Source organism: Brienomyrus brachyistius, chromosome 3 (assembly GCF_023856365.1).
Source record: "Brienomyrus brachyistius isolate T26 chromosome 3, BBRACH_0.4, whole genome shotgun sequence".
NCBI classification, from domain to species: domain Eukaryota; kingdom Metazoa; phylum Chordata; class Actinopteri; order Osteoglossiformes; family Mormyridae; genus Brienomyrus; species Brienomyrus brachyistius.
The window spans coordinates 19,061,331-19,078,662 of record NC_064535.1 but is presented as its reverse complement, the minus strand read 5'-3'; the positions used below and the strand labels follow the sequence as shown (position 1 = coordinate 19,078,662).

The 17,332-nt window shown below is 47.9% G+C and overlaps 1 protein-coding gene across 6 annotated transcripts in view; it reads right to left on the bottom strand.

Moving 5' to 3' along the window:
• The window catches only part of ltbp1 (latent transforming growth factor beta binding protein 1), a 75,988-nt gene that overhangs the window by 31,509 nt on the left and 27,147 nt on the right, over nt 1-17,332 (bottom strand). For 5 of the 6 annotated variants that reach the window (XR_007396892.1, XM_049007994.1, XM_049007993.1 and 2 more), the window contains exons 5-10: nt 16,345-16,512; nt 9,889-10,092; nt 8,933-9,180; nt 6,969-7,071; nt 2,896-2,973; nt 1,594-1,716 (exon numbers count right to left, since the gene is read on the bottom strand). Coding sequence is in view for 5 of the 6 variants with exons in the window: in XM_049007994.1 (XP_048863951.1) it covers nt 1,594-1,716; nt 2,896-2,973; nt 6,969-7,071; nt 8,933-9,180; nt 9,889-10,092; nt 16,345-16,512 (924 nt within the window). In the remaining variant the exon portion in view is untranslated. Of the gene's footprint in view, nt 1-1,593; nt 1,717-2,895; nt 2,974-6,968; nt 7,072-8,932; nt 9,181-9,888; nt 10,093-16,344; nt 16,513-17,212; nt 17,232-17,332 lie in introns of those variants that run through there. The other variant, XM_049007998.1, reaches the window with a different exon arrangement.

The following is a 17,332-nucleotide window of genomic DNA, read 5'->3' as shown; positions in this document are numbered from 1 at the left end:
ACAGTGTGGTCAGCAGCTTCAGGAGAAGCTGAGACCTTTTGAAAACCATTAAGGCCCCTGATGGAAAAAAATAATAATTTACCCAGCTAGTCATGAAGATGCATCAGGGAATACTAGGATACTGAGGAGTTCAAATGGCTGTAGAAATACAAGCTAGTCCTTAACTTATTCAGCCATGAGGAAACGAAAGGCTTCCTTCCTCTTCTCAAAGCAAATGCCACATGCATGTTCAGATACCAGGATGGGGCCTGATTAGAACCTGTAGTGCCTGTAAAACAGACTCAGCACTTTATTACTGGAGGATGTTGTGGGAGGTGGGGGGAGTGATGAGCAATAACCAACCACTACCTGATCCCCCTTCCTGCAGCCTACCTCTGCTAGAGTCACACAGCTCTTCCTTTATTGCTGTGGCAGGTGGGGATCCACATCTCAAACCAGTGAGATTTTAGGGAGTCAATGCTGGTTTCTGAGGTGGCACAGCAGACAGGATAGGGAGCATGTGGCTGTTGTTCTGATGTGATACATTGTGGTTCTTTGATTTAGAAACACTTCTACAGTAGCATAACGGAAACTGCTTTGCACTGAAGAAGAGCAGGCTGCAAGGATGACCGACTGCTACAAACACAGACACGATAGCAGCAGCAGAGGTGAACTCCCAAGACTCCCCGGCAAAAGCAGTGGAACATTCCAGAGCTTGACAGGCGGCCATATTGGTTTCTCTGACTGCCATGCATGCCCATGGAAATAGGCTCAAATGATGGGAGCTGCACAGAACACGCGGTGATCTGTTTGTACAATCAGCAGTGGGAGAGGCCGGTCAAGTCATGCATGCACGCATGCATGAAATGAAACATGAAAGGGGTATAAAAGCTAACATACACAGGCATTGCTTAGCAGGCAGTAGCTAGCGGAGTAGGTAAGAATGTGGACTTGTAACCAGGAGACCATGACAGACAATCCCAATGGGCTCTGTGCCCTGAGCAAGCTATTTAACCAGAAATACTACGGTAAAGTCTGACCCTTTCAGATCAGAGTAGTGGCAGGCTGCTCTCTTATCTGTGTGTTTTTAAACTCAATATAAATATTAAGCTTTTCCCCTTACTAACTGTGTTTTTTCAAAAAGCAAACTCTGGAAGGACCAGGATCACGGACATTTTACCAGCAATATCTGGTTTGTCTAGAAGATGGTGCTTGCTAACGAACAATATCTGGGAAGGTGTACCTAAACCAGGGCTGCCAGGATGCTGAGGACACCCACTTTGGGCTGCCTCAGCCCCTCAATGTCTACGTGAGTTCTGCCAATAAGCCGTTTGTTTCCTGTTGCACAGCTGAATAGCTGTAATGAAGGATGACGTGAGGAATCTGCTTCTCTGAACTCAGCACCTGTAAATTACTTCAGTTCTTTAGCTGAGCTCACTAATTAGAACCTACATTTTTGATGCATAAATTTAATACACAAATGCATGCAAATGCATAAAATGTACATAAACAACAAATCAGCAAAAGGTAAATATATCTGCACTTTAAAAAGTTTCAAAACTCAACACAAGAGGAAGAGGACTGACAGACTGGAAGCTGCTGGAAGAAACTCACAGATGCAGTTGGTGAGTGTGGCGTCAGGTACAAAGCCCGCCTTGCAGCTGCACCTGTAGCTACCTATGGTGTTCAGGCAATCTCCGTTGGGGCACACACCTTGCAGCAGGCACTCATTGATATCTACAACCAACAGCAGGGAGGCAGACAGAAAGACATAATGCAGTCAGTGTTTAACACTCTCCATGAAGTGATATGAATACAACAGGTTTCTAACAGGTAATTCAAAGGATGTGAGGTGACAAGAGGCAGAGAATGGAGAAGAAGGGATCTCATCAGAGATCCAGGAAAAAGAAAAGCTGGAAATAAAGCACATTGTCTCTTGTCAGAATCTGGCCATTGGCACAAAACAACTGGATGGGAAACACTGGTCTATTGGGAACCTCCATGTCTCCACAGTCCCAACCCAGATGGAAGGCTTATTGCCAAGAGTGTGCCACTTATAACAGGAAGAAGGCCTGATATGAAGCCCTATGACTCAATGATGGCTTCCAATCCTAGCCAGTAGGACATGATGTCACATTTAATGCATGATTCTGCAGGCCAAGGGGTACAGGAATTGCATTTATGGTGGACTAACAACATCATGGACCTCTGCACTGACCAGGAACCAAACGTACAAAGCAAGGGTACTTAGGGCCCCCTGATGACAAGCTCAAAGATGGGCCACAAGAGTGATTCATCATGGCTCTTCTTGTGAGTAGCTCACCGGTCAGTCCTGATGTATAGGTGTCACTGCACGCAATCATATCCAAATCCAACACAAATTATAGGAATTAATCAAATACAGCACCTGCTGTTTGCCTTCACCCTCCCCCATGTTCAGCACTGGGTATTTAAGCCCAACTTAAGCAGGATTGATAGCCAACAAAGATATGAAAAGAAACAGAGCGTCAGAGAAGAAACTGTCATGTGATGGACTTCAGGCGACTCCAGGGGATGCTACCAAAAGCAGCTGGCATGCAACAGTGGAAATGAAGAACTGAACTGCCCTGGCAGACCTCTGCAGTGTAATTGTGAGCCCCCGCCTCTAGCATGGGCCGTTTGGAGCAGTAAGACCTCATGCACGAATCCAGCAAGAGCAAAATCACCTTTGCCTCAAAAGGTATATTCTTAATTTTTTTTCCCTGCTCACGCAGTTTTTACATTGTTTGTGACAAATCACTTTTTATGGCTCACTTCTTCTGGCACAGCTGTCCGGCACGTTGAGAAAACAATGGAATTCTCCCCGTTCTGCGTGAAAGATGAGCCAGGCAAGGCAGCCACAGACATATTTAACAAGAAGCAAGCCGGAGCTCCTACCTTGGCAGTACGAGTTGTTGATTCGCGTATATCCTTGGGGACAGTCCATTCCATGTCTCGCATCTGTCAGAGGGATGGCTGGTGGTGGGGGTGGGGGTGCAGATTGTAGCTTTTATTCAGTCAAGGGTATTTCAAGGGCTTGAGACAGCTCACAAACTTATCACGCTGGTTTATTATTGTGTCATAAAACAGATGGCCTAGCCTGGGCTCAGTCTCCAAAGGAATCCAAGGTTTTCCCAGTTTTTCCACCAACAAGCAAGTGAATCATTCTGAGGTCCAACTTCTGCTGTCAACTTCAGGGCTGCTTACAGCTCCTTTCAGAGCTTAAAGGTCAAGTAAGCTGGAGGTGTTAATCTAACCAACCAGGGACCTCCTCCGAGCACAATATAGCCTCTAAAATAGACAATATCCTGGTGCTTAATATTCAATCCTGCCCAAAGTCTAAAGCTACCTCCTTAATTCATAAGTCTGATGATGCACTGTATTACCATGTGACCTAGGAGAACAGGGCCTTGTAGCAAGAAGTTTGAATGTGACGTGAAGCTGGAATAGCAGCCTCACTGCCATACAGACTGTGGCTATGCTTCAGCTAATGTGGGCACCTGGGTGGTTTGACTGACTTTTCAATGAACCCCATGTGACTCACTGAAGCCAATTAAATTAAATAAATATGCAGATTTTATGGAAGGTCCCACTAACTTTCTAAAGTCTCTATACATCCATTTTCTGTGACCACTTGTCCTTTTCAGGGTCACAGGGGATCCAGAGTCTATGGGCACAATGGCAGGGAACAACTCAGGATTTGCTTCCACTCAAGACAGGGCACACTCACCTACAGGCAATTTCAGTTACTCCAATTACCCTCAGTATGTTTTCGGACTGTAGGGGGAAGCTGGAGTATTTAGATGAAACCCCAAAACAACATGGAGAACATGCAAACTCCACACACATGGAGCCATGGCAGAGACTTGAACGCTGGTCCCAGAATTCTGAGGCAACAATGCTAACCACTGTGCCACCATGTCACCCCCTTCCTCTTGGACTCTTGGGTTCAAATAGCAGCAGTTTTAAGTGTGTCTCTATGAATTGACTAAGCAAATGTCCATGCATTGTCATGGCAGGGATTAAGAAAGTGGATCCAAATGCAGAGAGCGACTGGAAGACAGGAAATAGACGAGAATAACAGGAGACAACATGGGGACCGGTCTTCAAGGGACCAAGGATCCTCTCAGAACCCCTCTCGGTTCCTGGACTCTTCACAAAGGGCCTCTCGGTGGGGACTAACCCTCATTTCTGGGACCCAAACCCAGACTGGGACTGCCAGAAGCTGAGAGGACCAACTCGACCAGGACAGACCAAACATAACAGGATGAGGACCAGGGCAAGAGCACTCCGGAGAGTGCCAGGGAAGTGGCTCAATGACTGACCCCAGGCAGCAAGACACACTGGGGTTAAATTGACATAGGCACTTTTTCTAGAATGCAGTTGTGCTGCTAGAAAAAGGTTAGACTGTTTTGGGGAGCTAGGGGGAAGTGCTCCACAGTGCCCTCTGCTGGCTAACTGGCTGGAGACATGACTTTCATAAATACAGTAGGCATCACACACACAAAAAAAATTACACTAACCCCTTGTTTCTCAACCTGGTCCTCGGGGACCCCCAGACAGTCCACATTTTTGCTCCCTCCCAGATAGAAGACCAGTTACAGAAACACTGCGTTAACCGGTCATCATCTCACAGGCACGACAGAGCTGCTGCCCTTTACTGGAGGACTGGACACATTTAAGAATATTCAGATCTCAGCATCCTGCTCTGGTATGCCAGAAGGAGCACCTTAGCACTGGCTCCTGAGGAAATAAATATGCTTTTGATATGACACTCAAGTGCAGGTTAAATGACAGAACAAACCCAGGCCCTTCAGTCACACTAGAAGGACATGCTACTAAGAAAAAAAGAGCACTTTGTCAAAATTGGAGCCCCATTTTGATCGTTTCACTGTGAGTGCCGACAATGATTGCTTATGACCTGCCTAGTAACTACAGTCGATGTCTAAGAAGATACTGCTCTCGCCCATTTTGCTGAGGGGCAGGGCCATGTTTGGTCAATGGGAGAGGAAGGACCTGTGGCACCAGTAATCCCATAAAAACAAGGCTGTGTCACACACTGGGTGTTACAGACAGGTATTACTGAGCTACGGCACTGGGCTTGTCAGGAGGGAATGTTTTGGGGAAGTAGTAACCAGCCGGCCCTCAAATATCTGCATGCGAAGTGGCTTCTTGGGACTAAGAACCATGTTTTTTTGTGGCTAAGCTAATTCATTTACCGGCTCCGGCTGTCTCTGGCATTCAGTAAGACGGCTCATGAAGTGGCTAAACCTCGCAGCCTGGCAGCTCTCAACAGCAGCCAAGGGCGAACACTAGGCCTTTGTTATTTCTTCAAAGGGCTCCAGTTTTGGGGGGCGGCAAAGACAGTCCTCCGAGCCCCCACCCCACTCCCCCACTCACAAGGAGCTACACTAGAGCGAGAGCTTTCAGCATGTGCGTTAGGACTGTCAAAACCGTGGTGAGAAGTGAAAATTTAACTCCTGTTTTAGGTATGTGCCAGACAAACACAAATAATAAAAAAAAACAGGGCAACATGCTCTCATCTGCTTTTTGGCATACAGGCATTGAGATACCAGTACAAATCACTGCAGATACAGTGGAACAGGCCCTTCTGTCTCCACATTCCCTCTTACATTGGTGTGGTACACGCTGCACATTTGACACAATTGTTAGACTGTCATGGGGCCCCTCCAGTCCTGCCAGGTCAACGGGTGGCTAATGCTCCACCACGTGCTGGTCAACCTTCCCTGTCTCAGCTGGGCAACGAAGGGTAAAAATAGCACAGGAAAAGCAAGAGAGGGGCTCCAGGGAGCCAAACTTGCCCCAAGGCATTTTAAGCTTCCAGAGCCCAGCATGGCTGTTTTCTTCCAGGGATAAATAAAGGAGAATAAAGTCACCCATTGACACATTTTCCACTCTGCCGGATTCCATATGCAGCAGGCAGAAAATGCACAAAGGGAAATGGGGGAAAATACCAAAAAGAGATGATCTCATGGACAAATGGTCATGATCAGATGCTTTGATCAGGTTATTGAGAAGGTAGGGGGGAGTTGGCGCTGTTCACTATGCCATTAAACAGAAATAGCCAATCCGACATATTGTTTGGGTATGGGCAGAAATATCAATTACTGCCGACAAGAGCATTAATTTAGGCAAGGATAAGGAAGAGTCTAATGTTCCGGTGTCACAATCCAAACCAGAACTTTATAGGAAAGGAAATTTAAAAAGAGCTTCAGTGTTGCCTGTCTTTGTTAATGGCTCGATCACACAAACCCCTGGGGATCTGCTGAAAAGGGGCCTTCAAAGATTCTAGTAAACAAAACACAGACGGTGTTTTTTTTCCCAATGTCTTCAACAAAAACTGAAATCGGGTTGACACAGGGCCGGAATGGCTGTGTGGAATGGCTGTGACTGCACTCACATCCATATACGGATGAAACATTAACAAACGTCGTTAGGAGTCAATTCCCAGGCAACCCACACGCTGCTGACAGCCAAGTTGTTTGAGAGAAAGCTATAAAATGAGTCAGCAGGGTTGGCGGTCCAGCCAGTGTTTCAGCTAAATGGAATGGGCTCCTTGTGGGGCCTCACTGGGCCACCTGACTCAGCACTATCCTATCCTGTGTAACCCAACTATCTTCTGCCTTTTCTTGGATATGATTAAAGGCATAGAATGCCTCCTCCACCACACACTTTGAGTTTTAATTGGTTAATGAGGTCCTGATGTTCCATGCAGCAAATAGGTAGAGATTGATGCCTGGACAGGTTGAATGTTGGGCAAATTGGTCACCTGTCTGTTCATGTTGGATTTTAATTAGCTGATCAACCAGACCAATCAGAGCACCAATCAATCCCGACAAAACTATACGCAATATTTAAAACAGCACTTATAAATCTGTTTTGATACACTTGGCACATAAGATAGCTTGTTAGCGGCAATCTGGGTCAAGAAAATAAAAACTGCTACTTACAGTGTTTCTTGGGGCACTTTTGGCACTTGTGGAAACCCCAGGAGGTGCCGATGGAATTACAGCAGTCCTCCTGCTTGGACAGGCCAGGAAGCATTTTCCCACACTGCAATTCACAGATAACAGTGTTAGCAATTTTAGCTCTGAACCCATATGTTTTCCACTCTTTGTGAGGCAATTTAACCTCTGAAAACTTACTACTAGAAAGTGCTATGCATTAAAGCAATCAAGAGTTAATTAACACTATCTCTGTTCTGACTAAATTCCATCCCCCCTGCTGGTCATGTGCGGGAAATCAAATTTTTTTCTCATTCTCTTCCTGCAGCTCAGTGATTGAACCATACGCTGTTCTTAACAGCCTAGCATATTAACCTATTAGCTGGCAATAGTCCCTATTTCTCAGCCCAGCAAACATCCACTTTAAGAAAGTACCCATCCCCTCCCGAAAAAAGCAAGATGGAGGGTGAAGGCAAAAATGGTCCCAAAAAGGTTATCGCACAGCTGTGAATTTGATTGGAAATGTAGTTAATTGAGCAATAATTTGAGAGTTATAAAGGATGTTATGCCATTGTGCTAAAATGGCATAGAGTAAACAACTTCCACTGTGCTGCAAGGTCTGAGGTGTAGGGCTGGCCGTATGTCAGAACACAAGCATTCTCCAAGGGAACGTCACCTTTTATAGGCTCATCCATATTTCCTAGACAAGAGGTGTGCCAAATAAATCCGTTCTTATCTTCACCAGATCTTGAATCATTGTAGTCAACGCAGAAGGATTAAATCGACAGCTTAATTAGAACTTGATGTACTGCGCATAGAGTATATCTATTGACAACGTATGGCGGCAAAATGGTAAGTATGGTTGGGGGGGGATTTCTGACACTCAGAGCTATAAGGCATCTGCTCCAGGGAAATGTAATCCCAGTGGTTCCTGAGGACGGCCAGAGCTACGTTCAAAGTGGGCTTGCTGACCACAAATAAACAGTGCAGGCGACATCCCTGGGGGAGCTTACTTTAGAGAGATGAATGCCTTGGACGGATGCCTTAATCACAGCCCCCCAACCCTGCCGGGCTGCTCCTTCCAAGGCGCTGGCCTCCCTCCAGCTCACTCATTTGCCTGTAATTGTCGTTGAGCCCATTAATCTTCAGCTTAGATTCGGCTCCTGACACTGCCACCGTCACAGGCGAGTTTAAGGAGTGTGGAATTACGCGGGGATTGAAGCAGGAGCTCCCCATGACAAACATGCTCGATTCGACACTGAGAGATCTGGGGGCAGGGATCAAAATCCATCAGGCAGCACTGAAATTGAACCGCATGGAGAGATTTGATTTCAGAAATAACCTAAAAAATATCTACTAGCTTGATATTACCTGAGCGAGAACAGAAAGACTTGAACAATGCTTCCTAAATCACAGGGCTGAATCTGAACTCGATATGGCTTATCCAGTAGACTCCAGAGCTGAAGCTCACAGCTACCTCACCTATGTGGTAGGCAAGTCACTTTGATGCTGGTTACTCACTTATAGAATGAACATCTTAGTCAGGAACCTAGGACACTTCATTCTGAAGCTCGTAATTTTTTTATTTATAGAATATTCACTTACAGAATAAAATGTTGGAGCTGGGACCTGATATCCACAGAGACACCAGAGTCTGAAGCTGGTATCTCATCTCCTTGATGGACACTTCTTTCTGAAGCTGGTAACTAACTTAATGAATAAATTTTGGAAGCTGGGATTGGTATACACAGAAACACCGCAGTCTGAAGCTGGTATCTCATCTCCTTGATGGATACTTATTGCTGAAGCTGGTAACTCACTTTTACAATAAACTCTGGAAGCTGGGAATTGTTAAACACAGAATCACCTCTGTCTGAAGCTGGTATCTCATCTTCTTCATGGACACTTCTTTATGAAGCCCAAGTACATACTTCCTATTTCAGGGCCCTAAAACCAAGCCTGTTCCTTACCTGCATCCCAGTGGTCTCCTGGAAGCAGCGGCCCAGTGTGCTCTTAGAGGTGACAGGGTAGTGATGAATGAAGGTCTGCTGGTTGGGGTAGACATGGTGGGTCTGCTGGCCCTTGTGGGTGGTGTAGTCTGACTGGGAGCCCTTAACCTGCTGTCCATTGGTATCTAGCTGTGAGACCTGGTGGACTTGCACAGATGCCTCAGGAGGATGCTTTACGTGAATGTTCACAATGCTGGGTGTGAACTTTACTATGGGAGGGTGTAGAGAAGGGAAGGAAGAAAGAGAATGAGGACCGACAGTAGGACGGGGGGACAGATGGGACAAACAGAGGGTAAATAACATACAAAAGACTTCTGATTCAAAAATAAAACAGCTAGCTCAATGTAAACGCGTCCAGTTACGTTCTGAGAAAGAACTAAAAAGACAATTAATATTACAGACAGCCAGTGTGTGGTTTGTTTAAAGCTTAATAAACCTCAGAGTCCTCAGAGAGAAGCCATATGTCAGGACAAAGGACAGTCCATATGCAGCATTCCAGCTTCTCATGGAGAGAACATTGGCCTTCAAAAAAACAGCTGTGACTGGCTGAACTAGCAAAGGGTACATTTCTCTGAAAGCCCTGCGACATCCTGATGGAGTAACCGCTAGCATTGGATCCAGAACCCATTATAAAACAAATTCCTGCCTGCCGTTTGGCTCAAATGGACCTTTCCAGACTGTTGCTTTCAAGCAATGTGTCCATTAAAGTCATGCAATGAAAAATCAGCTATAGTTTTTAAAAATAAAATTTAACTGATTATAATCAAAAGTGTTCAGTAAGATATAAAGCTCAGAGTGACACAGAAACACATGCATGCGTGCGCGCGCACACACACACACACACACACACACACACACACACACACACACACACACACACAGACTTATATTTAAATGCTGGTTACATAGGCCCCTACCTTGATTCTGGCCTCCTCCGAAGGTGAGTGGCAGGGTGTGCGTGGAGTGCACCTGTGTGGCCCGGCTATGGCTGATGGAGAGGGTCTTCTGGGATCCGCCATGGATAGGCAACTGGCAGAACTTTCCAGTGAAGGTAGGTGGACACTGGCACTGCTCACGTTTGCTGCATTGGCCCCCATTCATACAGGGCAGGTGGCAGACCACTGGGGGAGGGGTGCAGAGAGGGTCAGGGGAGCCATATCCAAAGCTCATTGGGTCTCACCCTCAGGGGGATTGTGTGGTCAGTTTGAGGTGGACAGTGGTGGCATGGGGGTGCAAACTGGTGCAGGCATGGTGCCAGTTGGTACATGAGTACAAACACCACCTCGAGTCCTAACACTGGGGGATGCTGATGACAACCATCACAAAATGAGCTTTGGGCAGGCGGGGGGGCAGCATGCAGGCTTCTGCTCCAAGGAAGCTATAATTCCACCAAAACTCCCCATTCATTATAGCTGTCAAAGTGAATTTCAGCAGCAGTCATTGATTACTCTGATGCAAACATCATCCTGTGATTGAGTAGAGTGTGCCATCCCATGCAGAATTCAGGGAGGGGAGACCTAAGCAAAGGACCTTCAGGAGCTGCCGCTAATCCCTGGGGGGCAATAAGATGGCTCTGCCTTCCAACTTTACAGCTTAATGCTGCAGGACCCCCCCCCCCACACACACACACACACACACACACCCCGTTCAGCCTGTGCTCGCTATCACTCTGCCTTCCTCTATGAGAATTGTCATTCACCCAAGGCTTATTCATCCACAAAGGAATGTCCTCCAAAGCCACAGCTAGACTCCACACGCGCAGCAGCACGCTGGGTGTGCACTTCACAGCAGGAGCCATGCGTATCACACAGAGAGGCGCAGCAGAGCTGCCACCCGGAAGGAGTTGCGGGGGAGGAGTACCGGAGGCCCTGGATGGACCACTGGTGAAAACAAATGATACGTAATTAATTAACGATCGTCTGTAGGAAAAACTGCAGGTCTTCCCACAAAAAATGTGAAAGGAAGTCAACAATCACCAGCTTTCGACATTTTATTACGCTCTTCAAAAAGGCACCTCTAGCAAGGACATAGAGCCAGATACACTTGCAAGATAAAGCCTTGTTATTTATATAATGTATATTTATGTATTTCAAACATGGTCCTGACACAGAATTTCCAGCAGTAAAATGGGTCACGTTTGAGTGCAGAATCGAATCTGTACTGGAGAATGATTCATTACCACCATGAAACCACCTGCAAGGAAAGGTGCTCAAATAACCCTGCTGTCACGCAAGCACAGCACTGACTTATCTGCAATCGTAAATGTTCAAAAACCCTGTGAAACAGCAAACAGGAATCAAATTGGATGATAAACATGCCATTTTTGAGGCGAGAGAACTTGTTGAGGCAAGCCATGCAGAGGGCTCAGTGAGGTGCAAAGTACCAGTTTTGAGGCAGTAGGACTTGTGGAGGTGGAAAGTGCTGTTTTTGAGGCAGGAAGGCTTGGTGAGGTGGGCAGTGCTGTTTTTGAGGCAGAAGGGCATGGTGAAGTGGGCAGTGCTGTTTTTGAGGCAGGAAGGCTTGGTGAGGTGGGCAGTGCTGTTTTTGAGGCAGAAGGGCATGGTGAAGTGGGCAGTGCTGTTTCTGAGGCAGGAAGGCTTGGTGAGGTGGGCAGTGCTGTTTTTGAGGCAGGAGGGCTTGGTGAGGTCGGCAGTGCTGTTTTTGAGGCATAAGGGCATGATGAAGTGGGCAGTGCTGTTTCTGAGGCAGGAAGGTTTGGTGAGGTGGGCAGTGCTGTTTTTGAGGCAGGAAGGTTTGGTGAAGTGGGCAGTGCTGTTTCTGAGGCAGTAACGCTTGGTGAGGTGGGCAGTGCTGTTTTTGAGGCAGGAAGGTTTGGTGAGGTGGGCAGTGCTGTTTTTGAGGCAGAAGGGCATGGTGAAGTGGGCAGTGCTGTTTCTGAGGCAGGAGGGCTTGGTGAGGTGGGCAGTGCTGTTTTTGAGGCAGGAAGGTTTGGTGAGGTGGGCAGTGCTGTTTTTGAGGCAGAAGGGCATGGTGGAGTGGGCAGTGCTGTTTCTGAGGCAGGAAGGCTTGGTGAGGTGGGCAGTGCTGTTTTTGAGGCAGGAGGGCTTGGTGAGGTGGGCAGTGCTGTTTTTGAGGCAGAAGGGCTTGGTGAGGTGGGCAGTGCTGTTTCTGAGGCAGGAAGGTTTGGTGAGGTGGGCAGTGCTGTTTTTGAGGCAGAAGGGCATGGTGAAGTGGGCAGTGCTGTTTCTGAGGCAGGAGGGCTTGGTGAGGTGGGCAGTGCTGTTTTTGAGGCAGGAAGGTTTGGTGAAGTGGGCAGTGCTGTTTCTGAGGCAGGAACGCTTGGTGAGGTGGTCAGTGCTGTTTTTGAGGCAGGAAGGTTTGGTGAGGTGGGCAGTGCTGTTTTTGAGGCAGGAGGGCTTGGTGAGGTGGGACATTTTGTGTTTGAGGCAGGAAGGTTCAGTAAGGCGGAATGTGGCATTTTTCCGCCGTCTGAGAAACTGGCGGACCAAGCTAACAGGAAGTGCCAAGCAATCTCTACATAGGCCCATCCAGATGTGGTGCCCCTGAAGCACTAACTCTCCAAGCAAGGGAAAAGCCACAGAATCCACTGTAAGCAAACATCCAGGAGGGCAAAACTAGCCCAGAACTTCTGTGTTGTGGAGCGACTTGGGAAATGGGGTGGGGTGGGGGGGAGGGGGGATGGATGGAGCGGTCATGGTTAACGAGCGGTGTAATAAATCTGACTTTCCCTAACCTCTTATTACGGCGAGAATGACAGTGCCTTGGCACCCCCAGATCTCGAGGCAGCACAGAAGTCTGTCTGCCATGGTTCTGGATGAGTTGTTCAGCTTTGTATTCAAGCTACCAGGTCCAGCTGAGGACTGCAGGATCAGGTGTCCGTTTGTGTGCTATTTATGTGTTTGGCTTTCACATGCAGTTATTACTAGATTTTAGCTTAATTACGAGTATCCCTGGTAGGACGAGGCAATGCAAGTCTAGCTTCTTTACCAGTAAGCAAGCCGCTGCACAGGTGTGAATCCTGGAAAGTACTCAAGTCACTCAGTATGTCTGCATCAGTCTCATTTCTCAGGATGTAATTAGAAAGGATGCACGATCACTTTCAAAATCACTTTCAACTTGTACCCCTCTTTGACACATAATAACCATATGCTCCTTCATTCAGTTCAAGGTGTTGATGTCTCACAGCCCTGCATGGCTTGTTATACTCACATATATTATACAGTACTTTGATTGGGTTCAAAGGCATACTTGCTTTTTTTTGCCTTCTAAAATCGTTCTGCACTTAAAGGGACTGCACCCAATTCCGTTGTACTTGAACAATGATAATAAAGATTATGATTCAAAGCAAGTCTTCTTCGCAAAAAACATATTAAAATAGGGCCCTGTCTCTAGGGGGCCTGCTGGGAGCATGAGCCAGTGGGACTCGGCCTTCCAGATGTTGTTCTACTCCTAATGGTTTAGCAGGGTGACGGGGGGAGGGGTGCAGGGTCATTATGGTGCCGTGTACCTGGCTCCAGGACTCCTGATGGCATTTCAAGGTGTGCGACTCTGCAGTCAGCATTTACTGTGGGCATGGTCTCTGGCAAGCCGACACACGACACCCCCCAGCCTCACATACTTCCTCCTGCCACCACAGTTCTAGCCATGAGAAGCTGTAATGAGCCACTTCTCCAACTGCCAGGTTAAAAAAAAAACTGAAAAAAGGGCTTGGAAGGAAAAAATGACAGCACAGCAACTGCGAACTAATGAAATGTGACAGGGAGGAAATGACAGCTAGCAGACGGGCAGCCGGGGCCGATCTCCAGCACCATATAAGTCCAAGACTGCTGTGCTCCTGCAGCCTCGGCATTCTCCCCCTGCAGGACAGGGTCCGGGCTGCTCTCTGCCGCGACATTGTGATACCATGGGGCTGCAGACTGACTCAGTGCCCGGGGACCCTAATGTCACAAGCTGTTGGACCAGCCACTCAGCGTGTGGGATCATCCCCAGACCTCGAGACTGAGGCAGCAGGCCCATCAGGAGTGAACTGCACAGGTTACTGTAGATATGGAGGCAACAGAGCAGGTGGGGGATGAAGAATGACAGTGATGGATGAGATTGTTGTCATTGTAAGATCTCTGAAGTCCTGTTTCGCACATCTCACTGGTAGGGCGAGGAAACAAAGAAGGGACCATAAAATAAAATAAAATAAGTAGAAAGTAAAAATTTCTGAATTTCTCTGTCAAAGCCCTCAGTTGCATGTAATCCAGCTTAAACACAACAGTATTGTGTGACACACAATCAGACCAGCAGTGGGACCTCTGTCTAATTAGAGAGCTTGGTACGGTGCTAGGCACCGTGAGTCAGGCCTGCCAACACCTACACCACCGGAACATTCCAGAAACGTTGCCCAGATGTTCCAGAAATCGCTCCCGCCACACTTCCCCAGGCGACTGCCAGTGAGTGACAGCCGCCCTAGCACAGGGATGGGGGGGGCAGCATGTATGAGCCAAAGGAGATGCTGCCCGAGATGACGTCTCCAGTCAGCACAGGGCGGCACAGCAGCCCAAACCACTGGCATACCCATCGGCCCGCTGACGCTGCAGGATACCGGCTGGGGAATTTGTGAAAAACGGCACTGCAGCTTGTAAATCAAGTGCATGCTGGAATCCTACCCCAGGATGGAGACCAGGCTGAAAAATACCACAATCTGCCATCCAGCATCAAATTATTCCTGTCATATTTTCTGAGCATAAATTGGTGGAGGTCCAGTCCCATCAACCCCATCCCAAAGAACTCTATGTCCAACTCATCATCCTTAAACACTACATTCATTCTCATCAAATACACCGTTAAGAGTGTAAATTTCATGAACTATATAAACAATAACAATGCCCTTTTGACTGGCTAATCAGTAACTTGACCACCACTAGGCCTGACATACATTCTTGTAGAATGAGTAAACACAGCTCTTGTGAGGTCTTCCTGAACAGGTACATATCCCCACATCTCATGCTTTTCCAGATGCTGTGTGTGGGAACCTAATTAGGTCACATAGTCCATCTTTGGGCAATGAAAAGCAAATCAATCAGACATTTATTGAATAAGTGAATAAGTCGAGAGCAAGGAATAATGCTATCCTTTATCAGTGTGGAGAGACGCAGGCGACCTGTCAGATACACAGGTATGCGCTGAGGCTCCAGGAAGGTGAGCGAAAAGCATCATTTTTCATATGTGCTGTCAGGCATGGACTGGTCAGCAGTGGTTGTCTGAAAGGGGAGGGATTATCACTGCTGATGGCCAGCTGATTTGACCCAGCTGTGCACATCACACCCAGCATTCATTCTCCAGCTCACAAAACTGCCACCCCCCCCCCCCCCCCCCAAACCTCTCCCCCCCCACCCGGAAACGGGCAGCAACACAACAGCAGAAAAAAGTACAAGGTTAGTGCCCCCCACAGGGATGAGCATGGGCATGATTCATTGAAATGGGGAGCTGTCATTTCGGCGAGGGTGGAGTTTACTATAAATGCAGCGAAGACAAATGAATCATGACTCCTTAAGCCAATAGTGCATCAGTGTGTAGCTGCAGGGTAGTGTAAACAAAGCAGATGGCCGTACCATCCCTCAGCGTCAACATGAGGCCGGAACCAGATGAGGCTGTACCACAGGAAAGGCTTGGATATGTCAGTCAGGCATGCACACCCCTCTACCCAAACACACAGGGTACTTGGATGAGCTTGGGCTAGAAGCTTCCCTCAAGCAGAATGGCCCATTCCACAGAGCAACACCAACTTCAGCATGAAGCACTTGCGGCCATATAAGGACCTAGAGCAGGTTAACGTCTCTTCAGGGAGACTCTAAGAGGAGGTCCCGCATGCAGAAACAAAATTACTGTGGTTTTAAAATCCCGGGAACTCTTTATGAGCAAGTGGACCATCAACATGAACCACTGAAGAAGCTTTTTAGCCTAGCTGAGTAGCTAGAGCTGTGTGGAGAGTCGCTGAGCCGGTGTTCCTCTCCAAGACCGCGCACAGCTCAAATCAGTCAGGAACCTCAGCATGATACAAACCAGAAACTGTCAAACTGTCAGCATTAGACAGTGACGCACATGTGAAGGTAACTTACAGCTACCCCCTATGTTAAGGTCCGCATATTAACCATTTGCTAAACCAGTCTGCAGCTAGAAAAGTACACAAACGTTACTCTTGAAAGAAAATCTTGATCTGAATAACACTTATGGTCATAGTGTCACATCCAGGGCCAACAATTTAATGTCCATAAATATATTAACTGTATTTATAAATTTTAAGCGTATTGCTGTAGGTGTCAGTGGAGCACATAGGGCTTAAGGACTGCCACAGTGCTTTGGGCACAAAGACATGGCAGCGGTGGCGGTCCAAGTAAACCTACCCACTCGGAAGTTGGAGGCGGTGAGGGTGTCCGCGGCGTGCCCATTCTCGCTGATGATGGTGGTGGTGTTGCCCTTTTCACAGCTGTTCTGGCACTTGCCTCCACTGCAGGTCATCTTGCAGATGCTTGGGGTGAAGACTACCCTGATGCGACCCGTGTGGTTGCCCCCTGCCAGCCAGCACACGCAGGAGAGGAAGAAGAGAGACGTTAGTGTGACATCCACTGGCACCGCCCCCCCCATTTTACAAAAAAAAAAGGCTTCAGTTGAAAAGCGTAAAAGGAAGGCGGCCTCTCTCTTCTTCACGAGTAACTCTGCTTCTGCCCCTCTCCTTCTCTCCTTTAATTCCTCTCTCTCTCCCTGCTCCTAAATCCAGTGGCGCCTCTGAAACAAGAGCAGGGAAATACGGAAAAAAAAAAAAAACCTCAGCAAACAAAACTCCGGGATGGGCTCCAACTGGGCGCCCTGGAAGTGCTGAGGTCTTGAGAGCTGTTCACAATACCTCACTCTATTCTGACAGAGACCGAAAGTGAGGATGCTCTCCGCCCATCCGCCCCCGTCACCCTCCTCACTATCCTGCCTGCCACCCGGCCAACGTAAGGAGCGGAGCCAAGCCGTGCCCCCCCACCCCGAGCCCATTGAACACCCCCACTGTGCCCTGGCGTGTCTTCACTCTCCATACTCTCCCCTCTCTGCACTTCGCTTTGATGAAGTCACTCCTGCGCTTTCTGCCTCAAACCCCGCCCACCCCATCCTCTCCACCCTCCCACTCTGACTGTCTCCAAACATCTGTCTTCCGAGTCCCGACCCCTCATTCCTTCACTCCGGGTCCCCCTCCCTACTGATGCGATGTATGTCAGGTGACCTCACCATTCCTGCAGCCACCCCTGCTTCTCTCCCCACTCATCCCTGTGCTCCACCTCACTCGTCCCATTTCTGCAGTTCCCCGCTTGTTCCTGATGGCCCCCCTTCCCTTTCCTTCCTTGTCCC